We start from the raw sequence: 14,150 nt of genomic DNA, 5'->3' as shown, positions 1-14,150 counted from the left end.
TGGCCACGGCCACCCCTGCCCCTGCTGAGGAGGGGACATGGGGTGATCCCTCATCCCAAGGTGTACCCCGGCAGATTTGCATGATCACAAAACCAGAATATTCCTTTTAAAGCACAGGGTGGTAACTGCCACAAATACCAGGCTGTGCTTTCATAGCCAGGACACAAACAGGGCAATAAATCTTTTTCCTTGTTTGTTCCCTCGGTTTTAAACTCAAAGAGGGCAGTGTTAGGTTGGATATTGGGGAGAAATCCTCCCACAGGGTGCCCAGAGCAGCTGTGGCTGCCCCTGGATCCCTGGAATGTCCCAGGCCAGGTTGGACATTGGGGTTGGAGCACCTGGGACAGTGGAAGGTGTCCCTGCCATGGCAGGAGGGGAATGAGAAAATCTTGAAGGTCCTTTCCAGCCCAAAGCATTCCATGACTCTACAACATTTTATTCCAAACAAAAGATTCTGTACATTTCCTGCAGTGCTAAAAAGATCCCAAAGTTGTTGATCTTCTCCAGAAACATCTCCTTGCAAGAAGTCAGAACTCCCTTCTGTGAAGTTATCTAGGTAAGTATTTAAGAACTAAGATTCAAAACACTCATTTACATTTGTTAATTCAGGGTTATTCAAACTATTATGAACATTTCAAAGAGGAATAAGAATTGAATAGCTTAAGAGCATCCTTTGAAAACAGAGATATTCCTTGCCTGCAGAATTCTCTTCCCCTAATCAGCCCACATAGAAGAGTTGTCATTTCTATCTAGTTCACTAGCAGATATGCTTTCATTATTAAATATTAAATCAGAGAGAACAGAGATTCAGTTCAAAAAAAATATAGTTCAATCTGCCAAATTGCTACTTCCATGAATTATATTGTGAACATATTTTGATAAAAAGGAGGTTATTTAAAGATGCAACCAAGTCTGGTGATAAATGAGACCCCGTTTCAGTTCGTGTCTGCAAGTTTTAACTCCATAAATATAAATCTACACACAGTGCCTTTTCCTTTTCTTTTTTAATTTCTTTTTATTTTTGCCTTCTAGATAGATGTTTACAATAAGAAACACTGTTTATTGTACTTAGAAATTTTAATATAAAAACCACAGAGGAAGCAGCTATCTGAACGAACAGAGCAACACAGAAAAAAAAAAAAAGAAATTATTGTAAATCTGATACTAACGAGGGCTGAGCAAATAACTCATTGTGAATAATTCACTCAAGAAATGGAGCCTCTTTCTATGCTCACAATCTAATTACAAACAATTTGCAAACAAGCTGTGATTTCCTTATTATTTGACTTAGTTCAGTAACTTCATTCTTGTAAAAGCACCAGCTCCAGCAATGGACTGGGAGAGTCAGCTCCAAGGAATCCAACATTTCATGGTTTTCCATTGGAGCAGAAAACCTCAGTGTCACTGCTTCAAATCCCACCTCTGCTGCTCAGACTGGGGCTTGGAGCAGCCCGGGAGAGTGGGACTGTCCCTGTCCCTGGCAGGGATGCCACTGGATGGGCTTTAAGGTCCCTTCCATCCCAAACCAGTGTGGGATTCTGTGATCGCAGCCAGACGTGGCACAGCCCAACACAAACCATCCAATCTTTATGCACAGGGCACCTTCCTGGGCAAAAATACAGAACGTGGGGGAGCCAGAGCCCAGCAATGCCATGGCATTGGTGCTGGCAGGGCTGGGCACCCCATGGGCTCTGGCTGCAGGGAAACTGCACCTGCTTTTCTGCAGCATTTTACACTTCTCTCCACAAACCTAACAGCCTGCACCCCAATAAAAGGGCATTTAACTTTTGGTTTTACGAGGGCTTTTTATGTGCATTATTGCAATCCAATTTAATTCACTCCCTGCTAGTTGAACTGGCACTCATTTCAGGCCGAAGTGATAACACATAATAGCCCCTTTCAACTGAATTGCTGAATAAAAGTCCAAATCAGCCCCTGTTAGAGCAGCTTTCCCCTGGATGCTGCTCCATGGCCATAGGAGAACATCCCCACTCAGCCCTCAGCAATATTGTTAAATTTCAAATTGGGGGGTTCATTTCACAAGTTCATCACCAGAATTAAAATGTCCATTTCTCATAATATTTAACTACCAGCACTGCCCTGTGACTTCCAGCTACACTGAATACAAAAATTGAAGTTGCAAATGTCTTCTCTTAATTGGCCAACGCACTGATTATTTAATTTTAATTCCAGTACAGGAGTTAAAAGAGGCATCTCTAATGATTCCTGTTGATGTCAATAAACTGTACCAAAACAGTCTCCCCAGGAAACCCATAAATCTCTACTATGAGTCCATTTGCTATTACATATAAATAAATGAAATGCTAACATAACATTTAAGGGAAGAGGATTTAATTCTGCTTTAATTCCACATTTACCAAAACTCCTGCTTTCCAAAGCTCCAATTCAAGAGTAGAGCAGCATTTCTATTCTGCTTTGCAGAAAGGAATAGGGAAAGTGCTGCAAGAATAAATCCAGAGGGAATGGAAGATGAGAAGTGATCAGGAACTGGCAGAGAGGCAAACACAGATCCTGGGAATGTGAAGATGAGGAGCTGACAGAGCTCGTGCTCCCAGGGCACAGGAGGTGTGCTCTGCTCTCTTCCCCACTGCTACTTTGCTCCTTAGCAATCACCAAACCACCACTGTCTAAAAACCAGAACTTTTATTTAAAAGCCTATCCCTGAAATTATTAGTAATTATAAATCCTATTCCAGTGCAATAATAGCAATAACATATTTATTTCAGAGTCCTTTGGCCTCTCTCTCCTTCCTGTCCAACCTTGGCAGAGCCCTGACCTGCAGCTGCCTCTGCCCCCTTTGGAAAATGAAAGAATTCCTTGTGGGCAGACTCCAGTTTGGAATATTCCCTGTGGGAACACTCCAGTTCCAGGGCAGCACCTCTGACAGATGTGGATCCATTAACAACCCCTGGAATGACACTTAAAATTCCTGTGACAACTCTCACTAATCCACAGCTGGGATTGCCTGGGCAGCTGGATAAAGGCACATTAAACACTCCAGCTCCTTCTGCTGCCCTGGGTATCATAATTCCCATTGGCCTGTGCTCATTTCCATGGAGCAGCCGATCCTGATCCTCACACACAGCTTCATCCTCCTTAAGGAGCTCAGAGCCTGTCCTCGCTCCCTGTCTGGGGAGCACGGATCAGTGAGGGCTGGGATTGCTCATCCTGGAGAAGGGGAGGCTCCAGGGAGAGCTCAGAGCCCCTTCCAGGGGGCTCCAGGAGAGCTGGAGAGGGATGGAAACAGGACAAGGGGGAATGGCTTCCCACAGGTGGGACACTGGGATGCAAAACAATCCAACCTGGCTTTCCCATTCAGGTGCAAACATGTCTGGAGAAGAAAGGGAATCCAGACCCCAGGTAACCCCAGGTAACCCCAGGTAACCCCAGGTAACCCCAGGTAACCCCAGGCTCACTGTGCCCACCATGGACCCTGCTCCAGGTGACCCCAGGCTGCAGGTGAGCTGTGCCAGAGCACAAAGCAGAGGCTGAATCTCAGGCCTGAGAGTCCTTCAGCTGCTTCCCTGACAGAGCCAAACCGACAGAAATGGCTCAGCTGCAAAGCTGATGAAAAACCCAACACGTGTGCAGGGAAAGCTGGAAAACTCTTGACTTAACGATGGCACAGGTCAAAAACAAGCACTGTTTAATGGGCCTGCTTTGAGGCCATTTCTCAGTAAAGCATTAACTTATCCCATAAAACCCACAAGCAAAGAGGATTTGCAAAGGTCATAAAATGGAATATTCCTGACCTGAGCCATTATTCGATTTTCTGTGTTAGGAAGGAGAGCCCCTGAGTGTGCAGCTACAAAAGAAAAGAGTGGAAGTCAGCAAACAGCCAAGAGCTGCGGAGAAAAAAAAAATAAAAATAGTCAATAAAAATATTCACTGGGGCACAGGAATGGTGGAAAAAAGGCTCAGAGTGAGCTCCCTGCACCTGTGAGCAGTTCCTCGAGGCTGGAGCTGTGGAGGAGATGCCATATGGTGAGAATTGAGTCAGGAAAAGCAGGGTAAACACAGTCAGATGCTGGGAGTTCAGCTGAGGCAAGGCAGGCTCAGAGGTCACCCTGGAGGACACAAATTGGGGGCTGTAAATGATGCTGGGAGATCACAGGAAGGGGAGATTTGGAGAAGCCTGTGGCAGTTAATCTGCTGCTCCTGGGTTAATCTGGGCTCGGCTGCTGCTGCTGGGCTGGATCTCCAGAGCTCAGCCACTGCTGGCATCTCTGCAGTGGGATCCTGGTGGGAAGCTCACCTGGGAACAGGCAGCACCTGGAACAAACAAACCCACACAGCCCTGTGAGAATCAGGAAAATCCTCTGGAGCCCAGAGAAAATCCACTCAAGCAGCAGCCAGGGTACTGCTACTCACTCCACGCTTCTCTGGCTGCTTGCAAATTACCCAGATTGGGCTCATTGTTAGCAGATTAAATTTTATTTGCTGTTTCCCTTCCCCTCCCTGCAGGGCCTGTGTTTTTGCAGCTCTCAAAGGGTTGCAACACCAGAGACACATCCCAGAGCCCCTGCTTGCACAGCCCAAAGGATTCCCATTTTCCCCAGTCACAGCTGAAAACTGTGTGCACATCCAGAAACCTGTAAATATTTATCCCGAGCCTCCAATATTCCACTGTACAAACAATGGCCAGAGCTGCACTGGGCAGCCAAAGGTAAACAGCCAGGCTAAGTACTGGGAAGGGGAGGATTTTTTTATTTCAATTTCTTGACTTTAAGTGTTTCAGCTGCATTCCCAGTGCCCGAGATGTAGATCTCCATGAGTTTTGACATGAGCTCTTGTTTGGAGAGCTGCTATCAAAGGGCAGCAGATCTGCTCTGGAAGGAGCTCACAGGACCTGAGCAGTTAGAAGGCAGCAGAAAATAGGAAAAAGATGTAGAAAACATGAGATATTGGGAATTCAAACAAGTCAGCACAGTCTGGGGGAGAGTGAAAGATTTTTTTTTTTTTTTAAATCTTAATGGGAGAAAAATTAAGTAATGGTCACTTAATTTCTTAACATCAACATTTCCAGCTTTAATTAGGATCCAGGGAAATCAAATGTTAGAAGCCCATCTGCTTCCAGGCTCCAGAAAGATGAAAACCTTCAAAAATGCCATAAATAATAAACTCCCAGGCTGGCAGCATTTTATTGAGTTCCTCCCCATCGATTTCAGCATATGCCACTATTGCAGGAATAAAACGTGGTTGAAAACACATTTTGCAGGAAGTTGGGTTCACTCATTTAACAATTTAACACGTCAGAGAAGTGGGATTATTTATTAGGGACAGCATCCCTGCTCTCCATTAACACTGCACTGGAATGGTGGAGGTGCCACAGGGACACCCTGCTGGGAGCAGGAGCTGTTTAATCACAGAATTATCCTAAAACTCAGCATTTCCATCCCTGGAAGGCTTCAAATCCAGGCTGGAGCAGCCTGGGACAATGGAAATGTCCCTGCCCGTGGCAGGGGGTGGAACTGGATGGGCTTTAAAGGTCTTTTCCAACCCAATTCTGTGCAAAACACACATTTAAAGCTTTTTGCAGTGGAAGAAAAGTTTCAAAGCACTAGCTGGTTATGACCCAGAGGCTGATCCCCACCTTCTCCTGAAACCAAATTTTATTAAATTCTAAAATACTAAGACTGAAGTTAATCCTGTGTTTTGTTAAGTCCCAGGATATGATTTTTAAAGGATGCAGCACTGGGAATATTTTTTCCTTTTTTAAAATTAATTCTATTTTTATTCATTACTTTCACTTGAGAAGAAGAATAAGAGAAACCACCCACTTCCATTCAATATTATACATTATTCCATATCCCACTGTTTAAACACTCCCAGCAAGGTGTTGTGATTGAAAAGGGAGAGAAATGTCAGTTTTAGCCAATCCTGGCTTCAATCTACCACAAAAAGCTTGGCCTTAATTTGTGTGAGATGAGAGCTCAGTCTGGAATTCCAGGGATTTATCCCAAGCATTTCACAGCTGCCCTTTGTCCCTCCACATCACCTGGAATTCCTGGAGCAGCCACTGGAAAACACTGAATTCCACACCTTGCTGCTGGTTTCTGTGGGAATCACCTGCTTTGGCTTTTTTTTCCTCCTGAAATTCAGAGTGGTTTGGGTTGGAAAGGACCCCAAAGACCCTGACATTTCCCCCCCTGGCACAGACAGACACGCAGTGACCATTCCAGCACCCCAGCTCCATTCCCTGTGGAATACAGGCTGCTCCTAGTGGGGAAAAAAATCATCTCCAGAGGTCAATTCTGCTGTAAATATTCACAGTTCTGCTCCAAGGATGGGGCTCTGGGCTTCTCTCCTCCCAGGAAAACCGTGGGAAGGAAGCAGATCCAGGAGCAGTGTCCTCAGGAACCCTGGCAAAGCCCCAGGCCAAAGGGGAGGGTGACAGCAGTGCCAAAATTCCCAGCAGGAGTGCAGCTCCTGTCACTTTTCTCCCTTTATTCTGCAACTTTGCTGCAGATTTATTGGAATTCTACATTTTCTCCACACCAGCTGTTCTTCAATCAGCACTCCCCCCCCCAAAAAAAAAATTACAGGAAAATTTAAGGTGATTTAGAGCCCCAGCATGAGTTATGCTTCTTTATTTCCCTTCCAACACCAGAAAAATCACCTTTCCCAAGGGCTGGAAGACTCCATGCTCAGCAAACACCAGGCTGAGAGAGGCTGGAATTCCCAGGGAATTCCCAGAGGCAGGCATGGAGCATCCCAGGCTGAGGAGAACTTGCCATCAGAGCAAGGCTGATGTTCAGCTGAACACCACACTTGCATTGGCTACAGGGAGGATTTGTTAAAAATCAGATTTTTTCACTCCGTAAATATTGATGCATTCCCAATCTCTGTTCCCTAATAGCTGATTTAGCCACACTCCACAGAGCATCCTGGAGGAAACTGCTATGTTTGAACTTCCTGCTTCCTCATATATCACTGGCAGTTTTTCTCTGCTTTTTCTTTCTTTCTTTTTTTTTTTTTTAACTGGAATTAATTAAATATTGAGTAAAGTGCCACAGCCATCCATCGTGTGCCTTCGAAGTAGAAATTCAGGGATGCACAATTATTTTGTTCACTGAGACAAGGGAGAGTCAATATTTAATGTGCCATGAAGGATTTATAAAGAATATATCTGGCAGGAGAAATAAATACGAGGAGACATCTTTATCTCTCTGGGTTGATTCAGTGTCCATCTTTGCAGATTTCAACTTCTTTAATTATGTAGAGACAACAGGAAGAGCTGAAGGAATGTCAGGGATCTGGATGAAAATGTTGTGCCAGGACAAATTCCAAGAGCCTCCAAAAGTCTCACGGGGACCACGAAGGAAGGGAAGGAGTTAAAGGCAGAGGAATTGTGACAAATTTGGTGTGAATTTTATGGTGAAATGATAACATCACAGGAGAAGCAGGAGTGGGAAAGGAAGGATTGGATTTCTCAGTGCAGGGGAAATTTGATCCACTCAGGACCATGGCCACAACGGAGGTTAAGAAGTGTTCTTTAATTATAGATATACACTAAAAGTGTTTTCATAATAAATCAGAATGAGCAACTGGAAATGAGAGGGAATTAAGGGAAATCTGTAACTTCCTTAAGGGGTTCCAAATACATCCCAAATTGGGAGAGATTTACAGCAAAGGCTCGTGAGGGAGTTTTGCTGCAGGGTCCCCCCTCACCTCTTGTGATTACACAATAAACTCCAATATTAAAGAGCAATTCCATGGGTGCTAAGGAAATGTGCTCACTTTCACATTTCTGATTTTCCCTCCCTTTGAACACACAGAAATAAATGAGTAGAAATACCCTTTACCCTTTTAACCCATTTCTCAGGGGTTTGGCAGTGCTGGAAAATCTCTCTGGCAATCAGTTCCTGACCAAAAAGTTTTTGTCCATCCAAAAATTCCTCACATCCAGATGAGTAGATCTGTCCTGGATGGAGAGCAAACAGTTTTCCTCTGATGAGAGAGCTGAATCAGCATCATTAAACTGTCAGGAGAAATCCCCTGTGCTAATAAATACATTGCAATTGCAAAGCTCCGAGCTGCAAATTAGGAGGTACCTGATGCCCAAAGGGACACGTGGCACTGGGACAGCCTCAAGGTCAAAGAGCTGCTTTCCTTCCAAACCCGTGCTGGAATAAACCTGCAGCGTCCAGGACGAGCAGGCAGAACACAGCACACGGGGAAAATCGTGGAATGGTTTGGGATGGGAGGGACATTAAAGCTCATTTGGTGCCACTGTGCCATGGCAGGGACACGTCCCACTGTCCCGGGCTGCTCCAGCCCCAATGTCCAGCCTGGCCTGGGACACTCCAGGGATCCAGGGGCAGCCACAGCTGTGCCAGGGCTGTGCCCACCCTCACAGGGAGGAATTTTTTTTCTAATGTCTCACCTAAACCTGAAGCCATTCCCTGTGTCCTGTCCCTCCATCTCTTATCCAAAGTCCCTCTCCAGTTCTCCTGGAGCCCCTTTAGGCACTGGAAAGGGCTCTGAGGTCTCCCCAGAGCCTTCTCTTTTTGAAAATTATTATTATTGCTGTGAGGAAAAAAAAAAAAAATCAGCCCAGCTCTGAGCCTCGGCATGGCATGGAAAGGAATTTGCAGGGCATTTCCCAGAGCTGCATCCTCACAGAGGCAGGAGGGCTGAGGGGGCTGCATTCTGCTCTCTGTGCTCATTGTCCACTAAAAAAAAACTGGATTTTTTTTATTTATTTTTTTTTCTGACTTAGCCTAGAAACACAGAACCTCCAGCATGGAACAATAATAGCTTTGACTGTGCCTTTATATAGGTCACGTTGGGAGGCAGGCACGCTCTGCTCCGTATGCCAGGGGAAAAAAAAAAAAAAAAAAAATAGCACTTTTTGACACACTGCAAGAACTTCAGAGGGGAAGAAGGGCAGAACAGCCCCCCCTCCCCGCTGCCATCAGCCTGAGGCACCGATCCCAGAGCAGCTGCCAGAGGGAAACCCCATTTCTTGGGAGCAGCACTCCTTCCTTGTGCTATTCCTGGAGGTAACCACCTCCGAAAGGCAGCTCGGCGAGAGCGCAGCCAACCCCACCAGCTGAGCACAGGGATCCCCAGCAGCCCCCAGGAGCTGTGTCTGATTGCTGCCCCTTCCCCTCGGCCACTGCACATCACCAGGCTTCCCTGCTGCCCATGGGAGGGGCTGTGCTGGGGGTGCTCTGTGAGTGGGAGCCCCACGTTTTGCCAGGATTAACACAGGAGCATCCCACTGGTGAGCAGGCAGGACAGCACGCAGGGCTGGGCCACATTCACACACTCCCAGTGCCCTGCTAAATCGGGGATCCCACTCGTACGCTGTTCACTGCGGTTTTTAAAATGTCCTTTTTGCTGCCAAGTCGTTTAAATTCATTTAAAGGGGCCTTCTGCTAAGTGCAGAAAGCAGCTCTGCTCTGCTCAGCTCCCAGGGGAAGCTGCTTTAGGTGACTTCACACTCGGCCATGCCTGGAGTTTGGATGAGCACAACCTCACCCTCCACTGGGTAAAGCCTGGATGAGATAATGAAACCAAGACTCAGAACTAAACCAAATTTCCCCCCAAAATGTTCCAAAGCCCAGCACAGCAGGCACGTGTTTCACAGCACAGTGCTCAGTACAAAGCTACAGAATGACACTTCTCTATGTATTAAAATTAATGTAACACCTAGAGAGCAGTCCAGGCTCTGCTGTCTCGATTTCATGGGGCTTCCTGCAGGGAGCTCGTGGCTTTGGGGAGGGAAAAAGTGGGAAAAGAGCTGCCACTTCCAGGGATGGGGCAGCCACAGCTTCTCTGGGAAACTGTTCCAATCCCCTGAGCTCCAATGGCATTCCAGGAGCAGCACAGCACCAAGGTGATTTATTGCCCAAGACTTCACTAATGGTTAAACTTCTTATAAGCCATGATATGGCAGGTCCTGAGCCCCAGTGAAATGATCAGCTCCAAAAGCAATGACTAAGCTTGTGAATAATTTAGACAAGGAAAAATCAATCAATTCTGCCCCATGTAATGATGCTCAGACCTCAGCTGGCAGCACCAGGACCTGCTCATTGCTGCTCCAAGTCACCCATCACTGGAGCCCCAGCAGCCAAAAGCAGTTCATTAATTTTCCTGGCATTTACTAGATACTTTCTAAAGCAGACCTGGAGCAGTACCACGGGACAACATTCTTGCACCTCCCAAAACCCACACAGACTTGGGATTTTAATGATCCCTTGCCTTGCATTTTCCATCAGCCTGGCTGTGGCTCCAGGATTCCAGTGCCCCCAAAGAGGGGAGGAAGCCCTGCCACAGGCTCTGAGGAGCTTCCAGCCTGGAAGATTTTCACCTTCCCTGGGGTTTTTTGCAGCACCCAGCTGAGCAGGAACATTTCAGTCTGGGTTTTCAGTGACATCCGTGGTATTCAGCAGGTCCTGGGGAGGTGATGCCCATGGGACATCCCTGCTGTCACCAGGGCCTGCTGCACAGGGAAGAGCCTGTTGTGCCACACAGGTAAATAAATAAAAAAGGGTTTCTGTCCCACTGCTCTCCTGGCTGGCATGAGAGACTTGCAATGAGAGGAAAGCTGGAAAAAAGGAAGCACAAGGAGCCCACTCAGAGTCTCACTGGGAGACTGGAGAAGAGCTGCAAGCCAAGCCCAGCTCAGCATCACTTGCTCTGCTCCTCCTGGCCCCTGGAGCAAGCCTTGGGCCACCCAAGACATCTGTCCCTGTGTCCAGTTAACAGCCAAGGGACTTCAAGGCACGGGAACTCACATTGCCCAGACCAAACTGCATCTCCTGCTGGACACAGGCAAGGAAGAACACAAAACTCAACAAAAATACAACTTTTTGGGCTGAAACTGTAAGATCTGAGCATTCCCTGAGTGCTGCCTGAACTACACAGGGCTGTTGGGCAGAGGAGATCCCTGTGCTCCCAGCCTGCATCTCAGCACTGCTGATAAGGGGATCTATTTCCACATCTTGGGGGAATATCAATATCTGTCCTTCACACAGTAAAAAAAAAAAAAAAAGTGAATGATAACTCTTTGCCTGACGCCTGCATGATGAATTTGTGACCCAAAAGCCCTTCAAGAAGAAGGATTGGCCTCAAGTGGGCCATTAATATCAGAGCATTGCAGCTGTATCAGATGTTACAATATTTAAATGAATAGAATATCACTTCTTCTACTTAACCAGAATGATTCTGTACACACAGAGCATGGATGGGGCTGCACAGAGATTCTACATTTAGGGACAGCCCAGCCAGGCAGGGCACAACCCCTTTGCTCCCCAGGGCAGGGGGGACACACACAGCAGAGAACAGGCACCTGAAACACAGGGGCTTTCATCTAAAATTCCACCTGGGATCTTAAAGTCCCTTCAAGGAGTTATTAAACCAGAAAATTGTAATGATCTGACAGTGTTACAGCACAATAACCCTTCATTTGCATGAAATCCTTGCTAATAATGTACTTACTTCCAGCATATAAATGCACAGGTCCCTCTAAAGTTCTGCATGGCAGCACAAGTTTGATAACACTGGGTTATCTACAGCTCCTTGACATCCACTGGAGGGAGGGGTGGGAGCTCCGTGGATGTCTGGAGCACATTATTAATAGCACAACAATTCAGAAGCTGCAAGGAGCACAGCAGATTCCCTGTAGCTATTTTTAATGTCTTTCTAGGCATCCCCCCTCACTGCCAGCAAAAAGACAAACTTGTTTTACTTATTATCAGCAAGATCACGCAGTGAAAGCACAGTGACCTTCACTGCTCCAAGCCTTACCTGAAGTGCACCAGCAGCTCCCTGCTCCTGCAGAGGCAGCACTCAGCACCCCACAGGAAGGACAAAGGGCTCCAGGTGCCTCTCAAACACATCAGCATTGCCAGAGCCAGCGAAGAGTAAAGCCAAGCCCCTCCAGCAGCCAGCTGAAGCTGAGGATGAAGGAATAATTTCTGGGGTTATATCCCCAGCTGGGTGGCTGCCCTGCCCAGCAGCTCCCAGGGCTGTCCCTGGGCTCAGCCTGGGCAGATCTCAGCGTTTGCTTCATCGCAGCCAAGTGTGAGAAATGAATAATCCACCCAGCCTTCAGATTTTTTGGGCTAAAAGAACCCCAGACTGCAGCCAGAGCCCCTGGGAGGAACCTCACAGACAGCATCGATGCAGGTGCCAGCAGGAGCAGATTCACAAACTGCATTTAACACACCTAGGCTTATGATCATCTAAAGATCAGCTGGGAACAGTCAGGAATAAGTTAATTTTCACAGACACACAGGCTTTGAAACCCCCTGAGGATCCTGCACGTGTGAGTTTCTCAGGGATGCTGCTGCATTCCAGGCAGTCCTTGCTGTCCCTGCAGGCAGGGCAGGAAGGTGATGCCACAGCTCAGCCAGGGATGCTCCCCCTGCAGAGGAGATCACAGCGAGTCAGACACATCCCAGAACCAGATCCAGGACCCTTTTAGCTGTGCCCTGGCTGCAGTGCAGCACACGGTGCTCGGGGACAAAGATGGACAATGAGCAGAGTCCCTGAGCACCATGGGGACATGTCCCCTGTCCAGTGCACAGGGACCCTGGGTGGCTCTGAGGAGGCTCTGGGGGTGGGTCTGGCTCTCCAGGAACACAAACTCTGCCTGGGCTGAGGAGCCTGAGCTGGGCCAGGCTCCCAGCAAAGAGCTGGGCTTTCACCCCATGGCATCGTGCATTGCAGTGCATTTGACACAACTGGCCCACTCAGCACACCTTTCCCCTGGCTGGGGACGTGTGCAGCTGTGACAGAGTCCATGGGGATTGCAGGGAGCTCCTGGGGGATGTGCACAGCCAGGATGCTGTCACCCTGATGGAGAGGTGCTCAGTGACACGGGACAGAACCTGGAAAAGTCTGAACATCAAATATCCCATTCTGAACTGCACAGCAAGAGCTGTGAGCCTTTATTTATTCTCTAAAAAAGGAGAGGGCTCCTAATGGCCTGGTAATCTTTAAATCCTTTTATTTAAAGGACAGACTATCAGAGATATTTTGCTGCTCTCCAATACCCACGGTTATTAACCACCACATAAAGGCCAGTGATATAAAATTCACAATTCCCCACTATGTTTTCCTTTGGAGCAGAACTCAGGATGTGAACTCAGCTCTGCTCCACCAGTGCCAGTGGAGTGTAGATTTTAATTAAGTGCATCACTTGATGAAAGGCAGGATGCAAAATAACCTTGAGCAAGTGTTGCAGTCCTTGGGCAGGCTGGGACACCCTGCTGGGGAGGAGGCCAAAGCACTGCCTGAAGAGTTATTAGAATGCAAGTTTTAGATGCTAAAATAAGAATATATGAAAAGTTCTTCTGGATCAACCCAGTAGCCACCCAGCAGCGTTTGGCAGTGCCAACAGGAGGGGTTATTTAGGGATATCATGAGAGCCAGACCCATTATAGAGAACCACAGAATCATTTGGGTTCAGAAATCCATGCACAGTGAGCCCAACCATCCCCCAGCACAGCCAAGGCCACCCCTCACCCCTGTCCCCAAGTGCCACATCCACACAGCTTTTAAATCCCTCCAGGAATGGGGACTCTGCTACTTCCTGACACAGAAACCAACTCTGAAGATCATTAGAACATCAATTCATACCCCCCACCCCAGAAAAAAAAAAAAAAAAAAAAAAAAAAAAAAAGAGTATTTTGCTTTGAATCAATCCAGACTGGCTTGGGATAAAACAAATGAATGAAAGTTAGAGCTTGATGGATAAAAAAATCCCATTTACTTTAAAAGCTGCTTTCAAAGTGTGACCCCCAGAGCCACCCTGCCTGTGCCTCACCCCTGGCACTGTCCCTGTCATGGCTTTTCATGGCTGGTTCCACGTGAAAGGGAGTGGATATGCCATGTTTGATATTCCTGAAGACACAGATATTCAAGGGAAAATTGTAAAAACGCATTATAACTCAGCAAAGAGGCCCAGGGTCAAGGAAGCAACACAAGAATGCAATAAAAGAGAGCGAGAATTAAATTACTGCAAGCAATTTCTACATCTCAAGAACTGATGTAATGACAAAATCATAGGCATGCACCAGCATTACACAGAAGTTAAGACTGATAATACATCTTCATCTTTAATTTCTCTTAGATTTACTCATCTAAATGAGCAAATGCTTGGAATTTGGCCCAGA

At 46.9% G+C, this 14,150-nt stretch overlaps 1 protein-coding gene across 2 annotated transcripts in view; it reads right to left on the bottom strand.

The window, feature by feature from the left end:
• Positions 1-14,150, bottom strand: part of LOC148222457 (uncharacterized) — a 118,997-nt gene that overhangs the window by 96,468 nt on the left and 8,379 nt on the right. The window contains exon 1 of one of the 2 annotated variants that reach the window (XM_088171238.1): positions 11,779-11,908. The exons of the other annotated variant lie outside the window; for it this stretch is intronic. Coding sequence (XP_088027364.1) covers positions 11,779-11,876 — 98 coding nt within the window. The 5' untranslated portion in view covers positions 11,877-11,908. Of the gene's footprint in view, positions 1-11,778; positions 11,909-14,150 lie in introns of those variants that run through there. 2 annotated transcript variants of the gene reach the window in all.

Source organism: Sturnus vulgaris, chromosome 11, assembly GCF_052056855.1.
Source record: "Sturnus vulgaris isolate bStuVul1 chromosome 11, bStuVul1.hap1, whole genome shotgun sequence".
NCBI classification, from domain to species: domain Eukaryota; kingdom Metazoa; phylum Chordata; class Aves; order Passeriformes; family Sturnidae; genus Sturnus; species Sturnus vulgaris.
The sequence above is the reverse complement of the archived record's forward strand: the minus strand, read 5'-3'. Positions and strand labels throughout refer to the sequence as shown.